At 49.2% G+C, this 17,597-nt stretch overlaps 2 protein-coding genes across 2 annotated transcripts; one reads left to right on the forward strand and one right to left on the reverse strand.

Annotated features, from left to right (window-relative positions):
- Positions 1–479: 479 nt before the first annotated feature.
- NUTM1 (NUT midline carcinoma family member 1) lies at positions 480–9,842 on the reverse strand. Its single transcript, XM_032417742.1, has 7 exons — positions 9,764–9,842; positions 7,387–8,086; positions 5,321–5,449; positions 4,077–4,216; positions 3,284–3,573; positions 2,875–2,991; positions 480–2,513 (listed from the first exon to the last, which is right to left on the reverse strand). Exons 1-7 carry the CDS (start codon positions 9,777–9,779, stop codon positions 480–482), a joined length of 3,426 nt encoding a protein of 1,141 aa, XP_032273633.1. The 5' UTR covers positions 9,780–9,842.
- Positions 9,843–11,849: 2,007 nt separating this feature from the next.
- Positions 11,850–12,647, forward strand: NOP10 (NOP10 ribonucleoprotein). Its single transcript, XM_032417629.1, has 2 exons — positions 11,850–11,977; positions 12,282–12,647. The coding sequence occupies exons 1-2, from the start codon at positions 11,924–11,926 to the stop codon at positions 12,420–12,422; spliced, it is 195 nt and encodes a 64-aa protein (XP_032273520.1). The 5' UTR covers positions 11,850–11,923; the 3' UTR covers positions 12,423–12,647.
- The last annotated feature ends 4,950 nt before the right edge of the window (positions 12,648–17,597 follow it).

Genomic DNA, 17,597 nt, shown 5'->3' on the forward strand with positions numbered 1-17,597 from the left:
CCTGTCCCGAGAAGCACTCCCCAGCGTCAAGTCTAGGCTTTTCCTGAGGGGGAGGGATAAAGGGATCACTGGGGGCTTCTCAGGACAGGAGCTCATCAGGGAGCATGGATAAGGCTGGAGGCTGGAGTGGTATTTAGATCCAGGGAATCTGGAGCCCCCTCCACCTCTTTTTCAGCATCTCACCCCATCTAGCAGTGAAGACATGAATACGAAAGGGCACATTGCAAGCATTTTCCAACAACCAGAAAATCTTTATTTTTCTTTGCCCCATACAACTTCCAAAGGTACTCCTCCACCTCCCACCAAGGGGACCGCCTCCAGCCTAGCCAGTGTGACCTCCCCACACTCGCTACTTTTGCAGAACAACAAAATAACATGGGGTTGAGAACCAGTCTCTGCTGGTGTGCAGCTGGGATGAAATCTCTGGGGGCCCCCACGTTTAGGGATCAGCAGGTGGGGTAGGAGGGTCCTCCTGTCCCCTACTGACTACGCCGACGTTTCTTCCTTCGGCCAGTGACAAAAGTGTCACGCCGCCTTTTACGAGGCTGTGAGGCTCGAACCACTCCCAGAGCCAGGGGTTTCTCCCCAGAGATGCCAAGGTCAGCTCCCTGGTAGGGCCTCTTTTCGGCAGGAGATACACCTCCACTGAGAGTTCTCTTCCCAGACTTGGCAACAGGATGTGGAGACTGGCCAAGGCCTCTCGCCTCAGCAGAGAGGGAGTGGGATGCTCTCTGGACCCCCTGCCCTCCTGTCGAGGGCAGGCCTGAGGCAGGGTGAAGACTGAAGGGAGGCCCCCTTGGCGGCGACAGGCTAAGTTTTGAGGCCAAGAGGTAGGCAAAGCTGGAGAGTTCCTCATCCTCCCCCTCCTCCCCCTCCCGCTCCTCCTCCTTCCCTTTGGCCCCGTCCGTTGAGCTGCATGTTTTACTGACAGGAGAGCTTTCTGTCAGAACTAAGGCATCCCTGGCGCCCCTTCTAGAGGAAGTGCTTCCAAGGCCCTGGCGAGGAGATGTTGATTTGGGGGTCCCATGTGCGTGAGGCTCTTGATTCCCTGGTAAGGGAGCAAGGTCTTCAGGCTTGGATAAATCAGTATCCTCCCTGCCCTCTCCTTGGGGGTCATAGGAGTTAAAATTTGGCGGGTGGGTATCCTCACTGACCGCTAGCTGGAGGCCACAGGCATCTCCAATATCTAGTATGGTGACATGTTCTGTGGTTTCCAACAGAGGAGAGACGGAATGGCCTCTGCTTCCCACCTCCAGGCTGGCCTCGGGGAAGGGGGACATACCCTGGGTCCCCAGCACAAGGATATTGCCTTGACATGCAGGCTGAAGGGTTTCTTTGGGAACCCCTGGTGTGGGCGCGCGGATACCACTTTCCAGCAAAGAGGGGCAACCTTCAGCCCACAGATGGCTGGGATCCCCTGTAGCCTCAGGGCTCTGTTCTCCAGTTTCCTCAGGCCTCACGAATGGGCCGCTGGCCCTCAGAGGTCCCGGCAGGCTGCAGTGGTCCGCCTCCTGCAGGGCGGCCGTGCCCTCTGTGCCTCCGCAGGGAATGGCACTGCGCCCCCCATCCCCAGGCGCTGCGCTCTCTCTAGGACCCAGAGGAATGTTGCTTCTGGAGCCCAGTACCTGGCAGCCTCCCCGATGCTCAGTGACACATTCCCCATCATGGAAGTTCTCTATGACCTCCTCAATTTGTAAGGGCAACTCCAAGGCCACGGCATCCAGCTCACTGCTCAGCCAAAGTCCTGGACTGAGAGAGGCTCCGTCCCCCTCCCTGTCACCAGCTGCTCTAGGGGACAGGTTCTGATCATAACCCTGAACCACAGGAGGACCTTTGTCATCTCCCCACATGGCTCCCGAAGAGCCTTCCTGGGGCACTGCTAGTGGCTCAGTCCCTTGAGGAAGCACTCCAAGACCCCCTAGCTGCTGGCCTGTCTGCAACCCCAGGACCTGCTTTTCTAACCCCTGTCCTTGCAGGGGAGCCAGCTCTTCGAGTCCCACATCCAAACGGGGAACTGTCTCAGGCTGGGGGCCTTCCTGCCAACAAAGGGGCAGAGTCTCAGAAGTTCTGTCAGCCACCAGGGGGTGCCTGGGAGACCTAGCCCCTCCCAGGTGGTCGTCCTGAGGTGGGGATATTTGATTTGCTGTCTTCCCGGCCCCTCTTTCCTCTGTATTTAAGGACCCTCGAGTTCCCTGTGGAGCTGTAGGTTCTAGCTGCAGGTCCCAGCTGCTGGGGGACGGCACGGTGTCCCCGTCTCTGCGCACACCCCTCGGGCCATCTAGGGCCCGCTCCTGCCCACCATGCTCTTCTCTCACCCGTTTTCCTGGAGAAGTAGCCTTTCCAAGGCGAATGGTGCCCCGAGCCACCCGCGGCCCAGGTGAGGGCCGAAGCCGCCCACCCCCATCTTCATCCTCCTCAGAAACAGAAGGACTGGAGTCTGATTGAGCTCCACTGCAACTAGGAGGGGCCTCTGCATCCTCCTCTTCCAAGGCCAGGAGTCTCTTCTGGACCAGCTGGAAGGAGAGTGGACAAACATTGTCTGATACATGGCCGTGAGAAGGGGTGGCTGAGGGGGTGGTGAGGAGGTGGTACTTGGACAGGGCAGGGAATGCAAGTAAGCGGCCTAAGTCACAGTATCAGAAACAGATACCATAGCTCTTCTCTTCCGCCTTCTTGGGTCTTATTCCCATGCTTTGACCCCTTATGCTTGCTCCCCTTTTCCTGTGTTTCCACAGTCTCTTGCCTACTTGTTCTGCACCGGAATCCCAATCCTCAAGCTGTCTGTCTCCAGAAGTCATACCAACCAAGACAGCGTAAGGTTAGGTAAAATCACGCAAGCTGCTTATTCTGACATTTCCTACCTCCCAGGTTTACCTGGGCAAGACTGAGTCCTTCCTCTTGCTCCAGCACCTCAGTTAAGGCCAGTGGGTCCCTCTGCTGTTCTGGGGACAGCAGATCTGCCAGAAACTGAGGATGAATGACGGCCTCCACCTGGGGAACAGAAGAAAACGGTGATCGGAGTCCCTGACAGGAAGTTACCTAGGAACCAAGAGGCTCTAGAGAAGAAGCCATGTGTCCCCCTCCCCCAGCCCTTCCCTGGGGTTGTTATTAACCATGACCACCACCAGCTGTACACATTCACATGTGTCCATGCATGCACACGCATTTCTCAGTAGGAAGACAGCCTAGTTCCTAACTGCCTCGGGAAAAACCCTAGGTCGTTAGTCCCCTGGAGTTTCGAACCCAGGATCTGCTAGAAACCAGACACCCAGGTCCAGCCCACCTTGGAGACAAAGCCCTCCTGAGAACAAAGCTCATCGATGTAGCTTAGGAGGCCTGGATCTGGATACATCCCTTCCTCCTCCTGCTGCTGCTGTTCTTCCTCTTCCTGTTTTCCATCTGCCGCCCCGATGGCCAACTGACTCCCCACCAGCCCGTCCATGATTTCAGCATACTCCTTCACAGCTTCCGGGGGGATCTCCTTGGGGGCCTCAGGAACCGGAGGCCTCTGTGTTTTGCGCTGCCGCCGGCGGGGGGCCCGTGCCTTGGAAGCCGCCTTTTTGGGAATGTACGCTAAGGGAAGAGACGCAAAGGAGGAATGGCGGGTGGCACAGGGACTGTGGCTTCTGCCTCCCAACCCTGGGTTAGTCAGGGCAGCAATCCGGGTATGCTGGAAGGATGACAGGCTGGATCAGGCCTGAAACGGGACCAGCCGTGGGAGCAGATTGTGGAGCTGGAGGATCCAAGACAGTGCCTGCGTGAGGCATCTGGAAACCCCTGAAATTCCAAGCAGTCCTCTGATCCAGCCCCCATTTCTTAGGCAGATGAGGTATTATGCCCTCCTGTGGAGCCTGTTAGAGAGTAGTCAGTTTACTTGGCCAAGATCAGTTTGGGACAAAGGGAACCTGGGAAGCCAGCCTCCTATGTATGTATGTCCGGCTCAGAACATCACTGCCACCCCCCAGAGGGATAGTGACAGAAGCAGGGCCAATGCCTTCCCTAATGCATGACTGCCCTGCGTACACCTCCCTTTGAGCCTTGGGCCCCAGGCTCTGGTTGGAATGAGGTAGTCTTACCTGGCTGCTGGCTAACCTCAGGGGCGAGGAGCCCTGGAGGGTCGAGTTTCAGGGGGGCTGCGGGAGGCAGGCACTGGGACCCATTCATCAGCTGTGTGTTCTGAATCTGCATCTCCTCTTCGGCCTCAAACTCCATGAACCTGCAGAGGGTGAGGGAGGCCTGGACAGTGCCAAGAAGGCCAGACACTAGGAGGGAGCTGCTCACAGACGGCCCAGTAACCGTTCCGGGGAAACCTCACAAGGTCACGACAGAGTCCCTCACGTGCAGTCATCCCTTAGGAAACTTGTTGAGAAAATGAATGTTGAGCTTCTCCAGGACAGAACCATCACTTTCACTTCTATTTCATCCCTGATCTCACCCAGCATCATGGAGGATGTACAGCAGCAATTCATACAGCCTTGTTTAAGTCAGTCAGCCCTATGGCAAAGCCTAGCAGGATCCTACCAGCCAGCCCTACAAGGCCTCATCTGCCTCTACCTACAACCCTAAAGGAGGACTGAAATCCTAAAGCAGGGCCTGGGGTTGCAGTTCAAGGCAGTTCCCACCAGGGGGCAGTGCTGAGATCCAAGTCCTGAGGCTGGAACTGGGTGTCAGGAAGAGTAATTCTAGGAGGTATGGGTCCAGAAGGGAGGAAATGGAAAGTTAAGTTTTGGAGGAAAGGGTTCATTTTCCCCAGAGTTACTTCTTTAACCAAGGCGATGGTCATGGAGAAATGAGGGATAAGAGCCAGGAGACCACTCTGGGCATCCAGGACCTTCCCCTGACCAACCTCTTTAAGCACCAAGCCCTCCTTGGGATAACAGGGTAAATGATTTTCTATGCGACCCTTTCCAGAGGAGGAGTGGTCCCAAGGTCGGCATCAGTAGCCACCTGCTACCTGGTCAGTGAGATAGGAAAGAACCTGCCCAATAGGGCTGACCTCCTCATTGCTAGGTCCCTTTACAAGGAATTTTTACACCAGTTGGGCTCCAATCCCATTCTAAGAGCTTCAATATCAAGGACCTGTATGTATAATTCAGGATCTGGGGGAGGGAGAGCTTTCAAGGTGAGAGGACAGAAAAACCCAAGAGTCAAGGTGGTGGAAGCAGTGAGAATCCGGGAGACCCCATTCTAGTCTACACCACTCCTCCTAGTATCCCTTTTAATAAGTACCCACACACCCCGATCCACGCCTCTTACCTGCCCCCATCCATCCCTCCACTACACAGCACCCCTCAGGGGAATGAGGGTTGGTTAAACTCACTTTTCTGCCATCTCATAAAAGATCATCCGGTCAAAGTTGCTGGTGTGTTCCCACTCCTGCACAGCCCTTGGCAGTCCCTCCTCCAGGGTCATAGTGGGCTTCAGCCGGGCCAGGGAGCGAAGCACTGGGCTAAAACCCCCATTGGGTCAGTCACGTTCTACAATGTGCCCCCCCATCCACCTGTCCCGACAAACACCAACACGCACCCCCTTGTCCCTCAGCAGAGCTAACTTGCCCCCCAGTCCTTGTCACATCCCACCTCTGGTTAGACTTCCAGACCCCCAACCTCCCATCCACCCATCTACCATACTGGACTGTCTTCTGGCTGAAATTTTCAAATCTCACACAAAATCAGATGACTGTTTCTGCTCCCCACTTTTGAAATCAACCACCCCTAATTCTCACAGTGCTATCCTCAACTAAACATGAGAAAGAAAGCACTCATGTTATTAAATTAATGGATTCATTATACAGTAGGCTTAACCCTGCCCAAAGGCTCTTGCTTTTCAAAAAAGGCACTACCTAACCCAAATGAATCTCTAATTAAAGGTTGTGTGGTGTTTGTGTTTGTTGGTTAAGTGTTGTTTTTTTGGGTTGTTTTTTTTTTGCCTCTGGGATACCCTTCACAGACAGTCAAATATCAATACTCTTTAAGTTCTTTATGATTCATTTTTGCCCTTCTGACTTGCCAGAGTCCTCAAGCACTGTGCCTAGAATCACCTGCTGACGCTTGTTATAATTAGGGATTTCAGCACCCCAGGATCTCGGGACTGAGTATTTTACCAACTTCCTGGGCGACTGTTACAGAGGGTCTGGGTTGCGTTTTGGAGGAGCCCCTGAGCATTGAGAGCAGGAAGAGGCCAGGAGTTAGAAATCCAGCCTGCTAAGAGAACTCAGAGCCGTCTGGAGAAGGCAGGGAGCTGGTAAGGGGATCTACACCAAGGACTCCGGGGGAGCCTTTTGATTTATTCACTCCAGAGTCGGGGTGGAAAGGGAGATTCCTTTAGGAGCTCAGGGACTGGGAAAGCAAATGCACCTGTTTTTTAAATCCAGTAAAACGTGGTATGTTACATAGTGGTTTATACAGAATGCCGAGAGTGCGGTGCAGTTAAGGGAAGCAGTGGGTCTGGGGGAGAAGAAGAGAAAATTCCCCAGATGGCTGGCTAATGACTTGGCTTTATAGACACAAAAGACAGCCCCTGAGCCCTGGGGTCCCGGGCTAAGCATCCACTCACATAGACATTCTGGCCTTTTGTGAATTCTCTTCCTCTTCTCCGTTGCCGTTTTTAGAATAGTAGTAATAATACTAGCAGCTGCATCTAAAGGAGGCATTCTCTGTGCCAGGCGCTCTGCTAAGCACTTCGCAGGTAATAACTCATTTCACCTCAGCAACCCACTGAACTTGGTATAATCATCCCCTTTCTAGATGAGAAGACTGAGGGCAAGGTAGTAAATGTGGGGCCCAGGGTCACCAATCTAGCAAGCAGTGGAACCTGGGCCATCGGTCACTAAGCGAGCTCTACCACCTCCCTATCTCGACTTGAACTCAGAAAGAAATAGCGGGTGGTGAGGCGGGGTGGCACATCCTTTGCCCGGCCCCCCACCATCCTCCACTCCTACACAAATGGTCAGGGCCCAGCACTCATGCTGCTGGTGTGGACAGCTTAACTCGATGTCAGACGGTAATAAAATAGAATGGAAGGCCCCCGTACTTGGTGTCAGAGACCTAAGCTCTACACATGGCCCCTCGCTTCAGTCACAGGAAACCTCTGGGCTTCGGTCTTCTCACCTATACATGAGGATCGCATTAATATGCTTGCCTGAACTCACAGGGTTGTGAGGATCACTGGAGAGAAGACCCCCGAAAGCTCATTATGATCTGGGAAGTGGGTAAAGAGGCTTATCACCACCATCATCATCATCGTTATGCTTTTGTGTTCTCATAGCCTCGCTAGCTCCCTCATGACCTGCCCTCAAGTATTCCTAGATAGCCCAACCTCCTGTCCAGCCCAAAGTCCCCTTGTTTAAAAGCGCTAGGATAATTAATGTCAGATCTCCCCACTTACATAAGAAAGCAGGAAAGGGCTTCCGCATCAGGACTTTGAGACAAGTGCCTCCGAGCCAAGGCTTTGTAGTGCTGCCAGCGGCGGAAGTTCTCATAAACACCTTTGGAGGTATAGGAGAGGTCACCCAGTGAGGGCTTAGATTGGGCGGCCAACGGACCTCCTTCTCCGGTTGCCCTGTGTAGCCCTGGCCAAGCCTTTTCCGGGGGCACCATGGGGGCCAGCTGGGTAGCTGGTGGTAGAGCCTGAGCAGGAAGGCCTGGGAGGCCCTCCCGGCTCACCCCGACAGACTTCGTGGGCAGAAGGGTCTTCATGTTAGAAGCTGTCATGAATTGAGGGGGAGGCCCCTCAGGGGCCCCGCAGGGAGTGCCTGAGGCAATCCAATTGAGGGCTGGCTGAGTAAGGATGAAGTTCTGAGTTTGAGAGGGCTCAGCTGGCCCCCCTTCTGTCTTGACTTTGACAATGACTCCAGCCCCATTGGGGCCAGGGCCCCCATCCCCCGTCACCAACAATGGGCTGGGGAGAGCAGAGAGCACCAGAGTGTTGCCTGGAGAGAATGCTGAAGGCATGGGAGGCTGTGGAGGCGGCTCCCAGGGTGGCTGGTCTGGTGGGCCAGCAGCAGGCTGGGGAAAGGGAATTGCAGTGAAAGGAGACAGGGCGGCACCAGGTATCATGGTCATATCCGGTCCCGACAGTGGAGATGCTGTTGAGACGAAGAAAAAGAGGGAATGGAGTAGGAGAAAAGGAGGTCAGAGGTTAGGTCATGGGAGTTCCATTTAGTCCCTGAACAATCAGAGCACTGATTCTCAACAGGTGAGGGAAGGACTAGGGCGGGGGAACCTGCACAGTTTGCAGGTGTCCCCCAAGAGATTTTGACGTCCCTTACTCCTAGGTGAGAATTATTGCCCTAGAGAAATTGCAGTGACCCTTGGGCCCGTGAGCTCAGACTCCCTAACACATGGCAGCTGGCACCCAAGTACCTCTCTTAGTCCCACCCACTCCAAACACGTCCACACCACCTGAACCCTGCCCCCAGCTAGTCTGTGGTCCCTGCCACGGCTCACACAAGTGCTGTTCCCTGGAAAGTGTGTGTGGATTAGATGTTTGGTTTCCAGAAATTTTGTTATGTAACAGCCAGGAATGACTAAGAGATAAGGACCAGGAAATGGCTGAGGGGAGGGGTGGCTAAGAAAGGAGGTTTCCAGAGCTCTAAGTAGCTGCTGGACATGTTAAAATTTGGTGGTGTAGACTGTCTGTAGTCCCTCTGCTTGGAAGTCCTAATAGCAGAAATTTAGGGTCCACTATGAACAAGGCACAATGAAGTCTGAAACACAGTAGGTGCTGAGAAGGAGCTCTGTGGACTCTAGGCCAAGAACTCAAGGAAAAATACATAAAATGTGCACTTAATCAATCAGGACATGTGTCTCAGGAGTTTTAATTATCATAATAGAAGATCATTTGCCTAATTTCATACAAGTCTCCTCCCCCTCTAATAAAGAATATTCCCCTGGCAAACTAACAACACTCAGCTTCCACTTCCTGACCACGAAGGAGACATGGAATATGAGCAAACTCATTATCTCAACCACAAAGCAGAGGGCCAGGAGGATTCTGCGAAGTGAAATGGGTCTGAAGGCCCGAGTTCCATAAAAGGTAGAAAAACTGAGAGCATCTCAGGGAAGCCCCATCTCTCATTCCAGTTGGAGCTATCCACCTCCCCTGGCCCTGGGAAATCAAGGGAAACTGCTCCGGGAACTGGAAGAGAAGCCCATTCTGGGGCAAAAAGGAGCCATCAGGCTCTGAGCAGAGGCACTTAACAGTACCTTCCAGGCTAGCCTTTGGGAGGACATTTCTCTACAGACTAGGCAACAGATAACCCAGCGGAACAGTTTTCCAACTACGGTCTCCACCCACTCCACTCAGTAAGATTGAGAGTGGCTCCAGCCCAGTTCTCTCAGGCCATAATTCTAGAGCAGGCTCCAATTGCCTAAAGAAGACACAGGAATTTGGACCTTCCCCTTGAGCCCTCTCTGTGCTGCTCGCACCACACACACCCCTGCCCATACCACACAAACATATGTTGAAGGGATTCCTCTTCCAGAGAAACAAGTTGCTAATTGCCATCCCTTTTCTATACTTAGACTTTCCCCTGAGGGGCTTTGATCTGCCTCCCAGGAGGCCCTCTTCATCCCCTAACCCAGTGTTAATGGCACAGTCTCCTTCCCCAGCCTTCCCAACACTCATGACTTTGCTGGGGTCTAGTGTTCTTACAATCTCTTTAGGTCAGCCCCAAAAGCTGGTCCCCAGGTAAAGTGTCAAATCTGAATTCCCAAGGGTGTGAGCAGGTAGCCAAGAGCTTCCCCACCACTTGCAGACTTACCTCCATCTGAAGCCATCCTCTCAGGTTTGGGCACTAACCGTGGCTGTCTGGAAGACTCCAGAATGAGACAGTCAGGTCCAGGACCTGGAGAGCAACCTGGCCCTAGTAGATACACAGGGATCCAAGGAAGGGAAGATAAAGATCAGATCAAAACAGAACTAGAATCTAGGACTCAAGGCATTCTGCAGTGGGGGAGGGGAGGGGAGCAGGGGCAGAGGTAGAGAGAGATGCCAAAGGGCTCCCTCCAAACCAGAGTATGGCAACACAATTGTTGAGTGTCTTTTTAGGGCAATTTGTAAATTCTTTCTGATTCCCAACATGACATTTTTACATCTCTGTTACTTATACATTTCTTTATATATATATATATATATATATATATATATTTCTTTATATTATATATATTATATATATATAATATATAAATAGTTTTATGCCCTTCAAACCCACCTAGTTCTGTAACTGACTTCCTATTAATAGCAGGTTGTGACAGACCCTAGGCTTAATTCAATGTTGGCTATATTTTCCAAACCAAATTCAGAGCATATAGTCCCTGCACTTAAGGATCAAAGGAACAGAATGTTTGAAACTAGGATTGTCTCAGAAAATCAGGGTGTATGATTGGCTTTATGCATATCATTTCCTTAGAAAGCTGTCCTGCAGGGGCGCCTGGGTGGTTCAGTTGGTTAAGCGGCTGCGTTCCGCTGGGGTCATGATCTCAGGGTCCAGCCCTGCCAGGCTCCCTGCTCAGCTGGTGGCCCTGCTTCACCCTCTCCCTCTGCCTGCCGCTCCCCCTGCTTGTGCTCCCTCACTCACTCTCTTTCTCTCAAATAAATAAATAAAATCTTAAAAAAAAAAAAAAAAGCTGTCCTGCAGTCCCAAATAGTCCAGTACTATCAGCTCTGCAGTCCACAGAAGGTTCAGCTTACCCCTGGCTGAAAAGCACCATTCTACCAAAAACTGCCATTCTGCCTAAAATTCCAAAATCAAAAAAGCCCTTTCTGTTAAATCATTTTGTTGTTTAAAATTTTTGTTAAATAATTTTAGTTTTTGAAATGGCAAATACATTAACATGGTTCAAAAGTTCATATGCAAAACGGAATATACAGCAAGGGTCCTTCCCACTCCTTTCCTCTGGAACTGATTTCTCTCTCTCTCTCTCTCTCTCTCCTTTCTTTTTGGAACCAATTTCTTTATCCCAGAGGAAACCAATAGTATGTTTCTTGTGAATCCTTGCAGAGATATTTTATGCAGCTACAAGTAAATACAGACTATATCCTTTAAAAAAAGAAAAACGTTTTCAGGCTTTTCTTGGTTATAAAATTAACGTATGTTCCAATGTTTTTGCCATTGTAAATAATACTGTAACGATCGTCTTTGTAATATCTGGGTTCCAATTGTCATTTTTTAAAACCCAGAGTTCTATAAAGAGAATTTCTACGTTCTTTTAAAAATTCGAAATAACCTTAGGAGGTGCATCATATTATGCTATTATTAGCTACTCACCACTATAGGAAAGAGCGCTGGATTTGTGGTAAAGAGACCTGAGTTTAAATCTTGGTTCGACCACTAAAATATACTTCACCAGTTTCATAAAATAACTTCACGCTCTCTTCGCTGTACCTAATATTGAATACCCATCATGCACTCTTTACCGCCAATACTTTGAAATAGGACGGGGGAACCGGATGTAAAAGAGGGGAGGGAAGAAAACTTTCTTCTTTATACCCTAAGGTAAAGGGGCTCTGAATCCTGGAGCCTTTGTTTCTCCAGGCACTAGAAACCCACTGCCTGTGAAATGGGTGTGCATCTCGAGATAAAGACAGGATTCTATTCATCAATGTTCAACTCATATCCATTCCTACCCCCCTCTAACTCCTAGCAGTGTCTTGCACACAGTGGGCACACTCCACGTGTCTCCCAACGCCAGCAATGTTGCAACTGGAAGCCAACGCCTGCAAGGTTGCAACTGGGTTGCAACTGGGCCAAATCCTTGCACTAGTCCGCCCCCTTCTGGCCTTGGAGAGAGGCCTAAATGGACTACATTTCCCGGCAGGCCTTGAGAGAGACTTCCGGCTCTACCGGAAGGAAATTAACAAAAACGTGAGACCATCAGAAAGAGCAGCCGACGAATTTAGAACTTCTGGCTTCGGTGTGGTCATGTTTCTCCAGTATTACCTCAACGAGCAGGGAGACCGAGTCTATACGCTGAAGGTGAGGAAAAAAAACAAAAAACGGGTTGTAAATGGTCATGGCAAGAAGTATAGGTGGGAGAAGCGGTTGAGACCCGCCCCCGAATTGCCTGGGTGGGTGAGGGGAACTAGCAAGCCCAGAAGCCACGAGTGGTGGAAGGAGTGTATGACTTGTTGATCTAACCGTCGCGTGTCCTGTTTTTCTGTTTGCCTTTTTTCGCGCAGCCTCCTCCCCATCCCAGACTCTGTCTCCCTTATGACGCCAGTGATTGAGTTTTCCCACCACTCCTGTACTGAAATTATGTCTCTCTTTCTTCCTCGAGCAGAAGCTTGACCCTATGGGACAACAGACCTGCTCGGCGCATCCTGCTCGGTTCTCCCCAGATGACAAATACTCTCGACACCGAATCACCGTCAAGAAACGCTTCAAGGTGCTCATGACCCAGCGACCGCGCCCTGTCCTCTGAGGGCCCCCTAAACTTCATGTCTCTTCTGCTACCCCTCAGAGACTTTCCGAAACCAAGCTCTTCAAACTGTGAGCGTGGAAGCCTTCTTACCACCCTTGCTCTTTGGAATCCGGTTTCATCGTTGCCCTTGATCATGCTTGTGTAAATCGATCATGGTAGCATCCTTCTTTTGAATCTTCTTTCCATATTTTGAATCACTGCTAGGTTATTAAAATGATTTGAAAAGCTCTTATTTTGTATGTTGTGGGGAAAAAGAAGGGGTTTAAAAACAAAAAAGAGGGAGATGAGAAGGAAGAGCACCCCAGGGGTACAACAAGAGCCCTTGGAAGAAAACCTTCAGTCACTGGGGCGCCTGGGTGGCTCAGTCGTTGGGCGTCTGCCTTCGGCTCAGGTCATGATCCCAGGGTCTTGGGATCGAGTCCCGAGTCGGGCTCCCTGCTCTGCGGGAAGCCTGCTTCTCCCTCTCCCACTCCCCCTGCTTGTATTCCTTCTCTGGCTGTGTCTCTGTCAAATAAATAAATAAAATCTTTAAAAAGAAAAAAAAAACCTTCAGTCACTGCTATAGCAGTAGTGCTGTGCGGGATACGGTGTTGGGGAACCGGGAAAATGGTTCAGACTCTTCCACAACTGTCCCCACTCACTGAAAAATACCCTTGTTCTCATTTAAGTAATTTCCTGCCCCTTGAAATGACGTTTTGACTCAAAATGGAGGAGTTGCTTGAAAAATAATAGCAGGGGCGCCTGGGTGGCTCAGTTTTTAAGCGTCTGCCTTCGGCTCAGGTCATGGTCCCAGGGTCCTGGGATCGAGTCCCACGTTGGGCTCCTTGCTCAGAGGGGAGCCTCCCTCTCCCTCTCCCACTCCCCCTGCTTGTGTTGTCTCTCTCTCAAAATAAATAAAATGTTTAAAAAAAAAAAGAAAAATAATAGCAGCTATATTGTAGAGGGAATGCAGTGAATTGGAAGTCAGGAGACCAGGATTTCCCCCTCTGCATAACTTTGAGAAAGTAATCAGTGTAGTCTCATTTTTCTCACCATTTCGAAGCCTTATTCCAAATTGAAATTTGATAGGATTCAGTGGTGGATAACAATATATCTACACTGTGTTGCAAATAGCACTGTTGTGAATACAAATGCCTTGATATTTATTTACTCCCCCTCCGAAAATATTCCCAGGTTTTTAGTTCTCTCCATCAAGGAATTGTCTTCTCACATACACCTAACTTTATATTCTCTTTGGCAGCCAGCTGCTTTGTGGAACTCTAACATGGATCTTAATTTAGAAGATGAGGTATGAGAGATTGAAGCAGGGATTTTGCTGTTTTTTAAGCTACTGTTGGGGTTAATTAAAAAACAAACAAAAAAAAACCCCTGGGAGATTTCTTAGGACAATTCATAGTAGAGGAATGATGAGGCAAAATACCGTATGTAAGCTTTCAAAAAATGCTAGCTTGCTTCTTCCTCTCTTTGCTAAGTTAATCAACTCATTATTTTCCAGTCTTCCCGTTTGTGGCTTTTGACATTGGATTTGAATGTTTGCCTAGTGCCACTGATTTAAAAACTGCTTTATGGAGATTGTGTTCTAATTAAACAATCTTTTTCTACGGCATCAAGATTCTAGATTCTAGAAGCAGATGTAACTTAAATCGGCATAAATTTAATTTATCAGCACGGGTCCTGGAAAGGGATAAACATTTCTCTTGGACTCTGATGTCTGACTGTCTCAGCAGAGAAGTTGAGGATAGTTGCTGACTGCTGGAAAAAAAAAATCTCTCGACTTGAGTGATAATTAATAGAAGACAAATGATTTTTGAATCACTTATGGGAATGGTAAAATGAAATTCTTGTTTCCTGTCAAGCAATTTTTAATTTCTTAGCATGTTCACTTACAGGGATTTTAAAGTGTTACCCTATCTTATTAAGGGGACAGTGATGGAAGAAATGTTAATTCTGCAATAACTGGAAAAAGGATCTGCTATGGAAACTTCTTAAACACCAAAGTCAGTAAGTGAACTCTGCTAGCAATGTTTTGTAATTTGACTGTAATTTTGTCTTTATAAGTAACCCACTACCTGCCCCCACCCCTCCCCAAAAAGGATTACTATTGTTCCATGCTACCTACCTGCTGTGTAAACTGAAATGAAGACTTTGATCTGGAAATATTCCTAATTGAAATAGAGGAGAAAAGGTAGACTGGTTTAAATATACCGAGGACTTTTTCCTTAAAAGGTTCTCTGGATATTAACATCTGAGATATGCTCAGAAACAGAAGAAGAGAGTTTTAAGAGGTGTAGTATATTGGTATTAGGTCGTATATGTACGTGAATGAAAATACACTGGTATGAAACAAAATTGGATGTTGCAGAAACCCACCATTTCCTTATAAATATGAGAAAGTCTATGAGAGCAGTGGGGGCTGGCCGAGCCCAGCAGGGTCAGCTGTGGATAGTGCAGGAGCCTTGGCCACCTGGCGTCGGGTTGCTCTGCTGTGCTCCATCACCTCTTAAACATGCATCCTGACTTATCTCCACACTTGCACACTGAAGAATGCGGTGTCTTGATAAACTTGCCTCAGGAATGTCACAAACACCACAGCATTCTGAAAATTTTTTTTAAAAGATTTTATTTAGTTATTTGACAGAGCATAAGCAAGGGGAGCTGCAGGGAGAGGGAGAAGCAGACTCCCACTGAGCAAGGAGACCGATTTGGGACTGGATCCCAGGACTCTGCGATCATGACCTGAACTGAAAGCAGATGTTTAACTGACTGAGCCACTCAGGCGCCCCTGTTTTATTTTATTTTATTTTATTTTATTTTATTTTATTTTATTTTATTTTAGACCTAGAGGAAACAATGAGGTACTTTTTTACTCCATTGCCAGTGTTTTCCCTACTACTGCCACCAGAATATTTTTCTTAGCATGTTTAACATACAAATAGAAGTGTTAAGTAAATTTTGACTCATCAATATTTTGTTTGAAAGTTATTTCCTATAGCTTTGATCGAGATATTTAAATTTAACAATCTGTGCCCTGGCTTTGCCTGGGTCCTTATGCCTCACAAGTGGAAATGTTTACACATCATCCTTAGCAACAGATCAGAACTGTATTGAAAACCTGAGCCAGGAAATTCTCTTTTATCAAATGACACATAAAATCCAAAGTCTGGTTAAAAAGATCCAGTAATAAAAATTAAAAAAACAAAAAACTTTTTTGAGATATACAATGTGTAAATAAGGACTAAAATGTTTAAAAAACAGAAACAAAACAAAAACACAAAACAAGAAAGATCCAGGTAACAAAATGAGAAATAAATTCCCATTTAAAATGTGAACTACCTGGGGCACCTGGGTGGCTCAGTTAAGCGCCTGCCTTCTTTCGGCTCAGGTCATGATCCCGGGGTCCTGGGATAGAGCCCTGTGTCAGGCTCCCTCTCCTCCAAGCTTGTGCTCTCTTTCACTATCTGTCTGTCTCTCTCAAATAAATAAATAAAATCTTTTTTAAAAACAAGATAAAATGTAAACCTCCTTAAAATTTGATTCTTTCTCTTTAAAGCCTATGATTAACAACTCTGGCTCATAGCTTCCTGAGGAAGCAAGAAATTCACTTCCTGAGGTATTAATGTTCTTCTCAGGCAAGCCTGTTGGTCATTCAAATCTGAGGCTTTCTCTTTTTTTTTAATGAGGTATGCCTGTAATTTATTTTTCAGATTCCTCCACCGGATTAAAAAGTCTTTTTCGCATTGCATTGTCATGCTCCCTGCTCTTGGTCCTCTTTTCCATGTACTCATTCTTCAAGCATTTTCTCATCTCCTGACTGAGGTCATTGCAATAACCAAAAAAATAGCAGAATGCAGGGGCACCTGAGTGGCTCAGTTGGTTAAACGTCTGCCTTCAGCTCAAGTCATGATCCCCAGGTCCTGGGATTGAGCCCCTTGCTCAGCAGGGAGACTATACTTCTCGTACTACGCTTGTGTGCACGCGCTCTCTCTCTCGCAAAAATAAATAAAATCTTAAAATAAAATTTAAAAAAATTTCTTTAATTGAACCTTCAGTCTAACTAGAAAGTTAAAATAGCGTTTTTCTCCAGCCTCATTGAGGTATAATTGACCAAATTGTATATATTTAAGGTGTACAACATGAGTTGATACAAGCATACATGGTAAAAGACATTTTAAGGACAGGAAAAAGAAAAATTTAGCACAAAATTAATATAATTTGACAATACGGTGCTTTAAAAACAGACATCAGCTTAAAAATTTCAGTAAGGGTCATACCTAGGTATATGGTATGGGAGATTTTTAAAGAAATTATGAACGGTATTTTCAGAGACGCTTTTATTAAAAAGAGATGGTTTTTGAGGTTCTGAGGGCAAGGGGCATCGTCTGCTCCCCCAGTGCCTCCAGAGTGAGTTCGTGCAACACAGCGGGACCCAGAAGGAAAGGGGTTTGTTTTCTCCAGTGCACGCAGCTCAGGCTCCAACACTCAACTACAATTCCCATCTTCCTCCGGGCCTCGCACGTTTGGCTCCTCGGTCCCGCTGCGACCCCGGCAGCGCATGCGCGCAACCCTTTCCGTCACCTTGCAGACTGCAGAGGCTGGGCGGGGCTCCTCGACGCTCGCGGGACGGTACCGCCCTCCGACCGCTCCCCGAGGCTTCTCTTCGGACCGTTAACCTCGAATGAGGAACGAGCTGGGAGGGAAGGGAGGGGCTGCGGCGGCGCTGGCACAGCCCGCCGGGCCCGGGGCCGGGGGCGGCGAGGTCACGTAACGGCTGCTCTGGCGTCTACCCGGGGAGGGGGCGCCCTCCCCGGCAGCCGGAGCCCTCCTGAGCGCGCCGCGGCTCCGAAACAGTTACCGGCTCGTAAACAACAGCTGCGCGCGCACCCGCATCAGCTGGCGCCGGTATCCCGCACCTGCGACCTCCTCCTCCGCTCATCCCCGCCGCCCCCTCCTGCTTAACCCGGGCCAGCCTGCAAGGCCATCTCCTCTCTTGCTAGGACCCGAAGGAAGAACGGCGAGGGGCTGACCTGCGCCGCGGCCCTGGTGGGGGAGAAAGCGTCCTCCGGCAAAGGGGTGGCCCGTCCTGTCACACGCAGGAGAAACCCAGCGAGCCGACCGTGGGCTCGATGGACTAGCAACGACCTGCCACGACCCTGAGCTGCAGTCCGAGGGATCTTG

This window comes from Phoca vitulina, unplaced genomic scaffold, assembly GCF_004348235.1.
Source record: "Phoca vitulina isolate PV1807 unplaced genomic scaffold, GSC_HSeal_1.0 scaffold20, whole genome shotgun sequence".
Classification (NCBI taxonomy): domain Eukaryota; kingdom Metazoa; phylum Chordata; class Mammalia; order Carnivora; family Phocidae; genus Phoca; species Phoca vitulina.

What these genes read in the sequence shown, in the direction of transcription:
- NUTM1 (XM_032417742.1), bottom strand. An exon ending in GCCCTTTCCTGCTTTCTTAT is followed by an intron (nt 5,450 to 7,386) that starts GTAAGTGGGGAG and finishes TGGGGGTTTTAG; the next exon opens with CCCAGTGCTTCGCTCCCTGG. An exon ending in TGAGGTTAGCCAGCAGCCAG is followed by an intron (nt 3,574 to 4,076) that starts GTAAGACTACCT and finishes CTCTTCCCTTAG; the next exon opens with CGTACATTCCCAAAAAGGCG.
- NOP10 (XM_032417629.1), top strand. Translation starts at nt 11,924, where the DNA reads ATGTTTCTCCAGTATTACCTCAACGAGCAGGGAGACCGAGTCTATACG. An exon ending in ACCGAGTCTATACGCTGAAG is followed by an intron (nt 11,978 to 12,281) that starts GTGAGGAAAAAA and finishes TTCCTCGAGCAG; the next exon opens with AAGCTTGACCCTATGGGACA.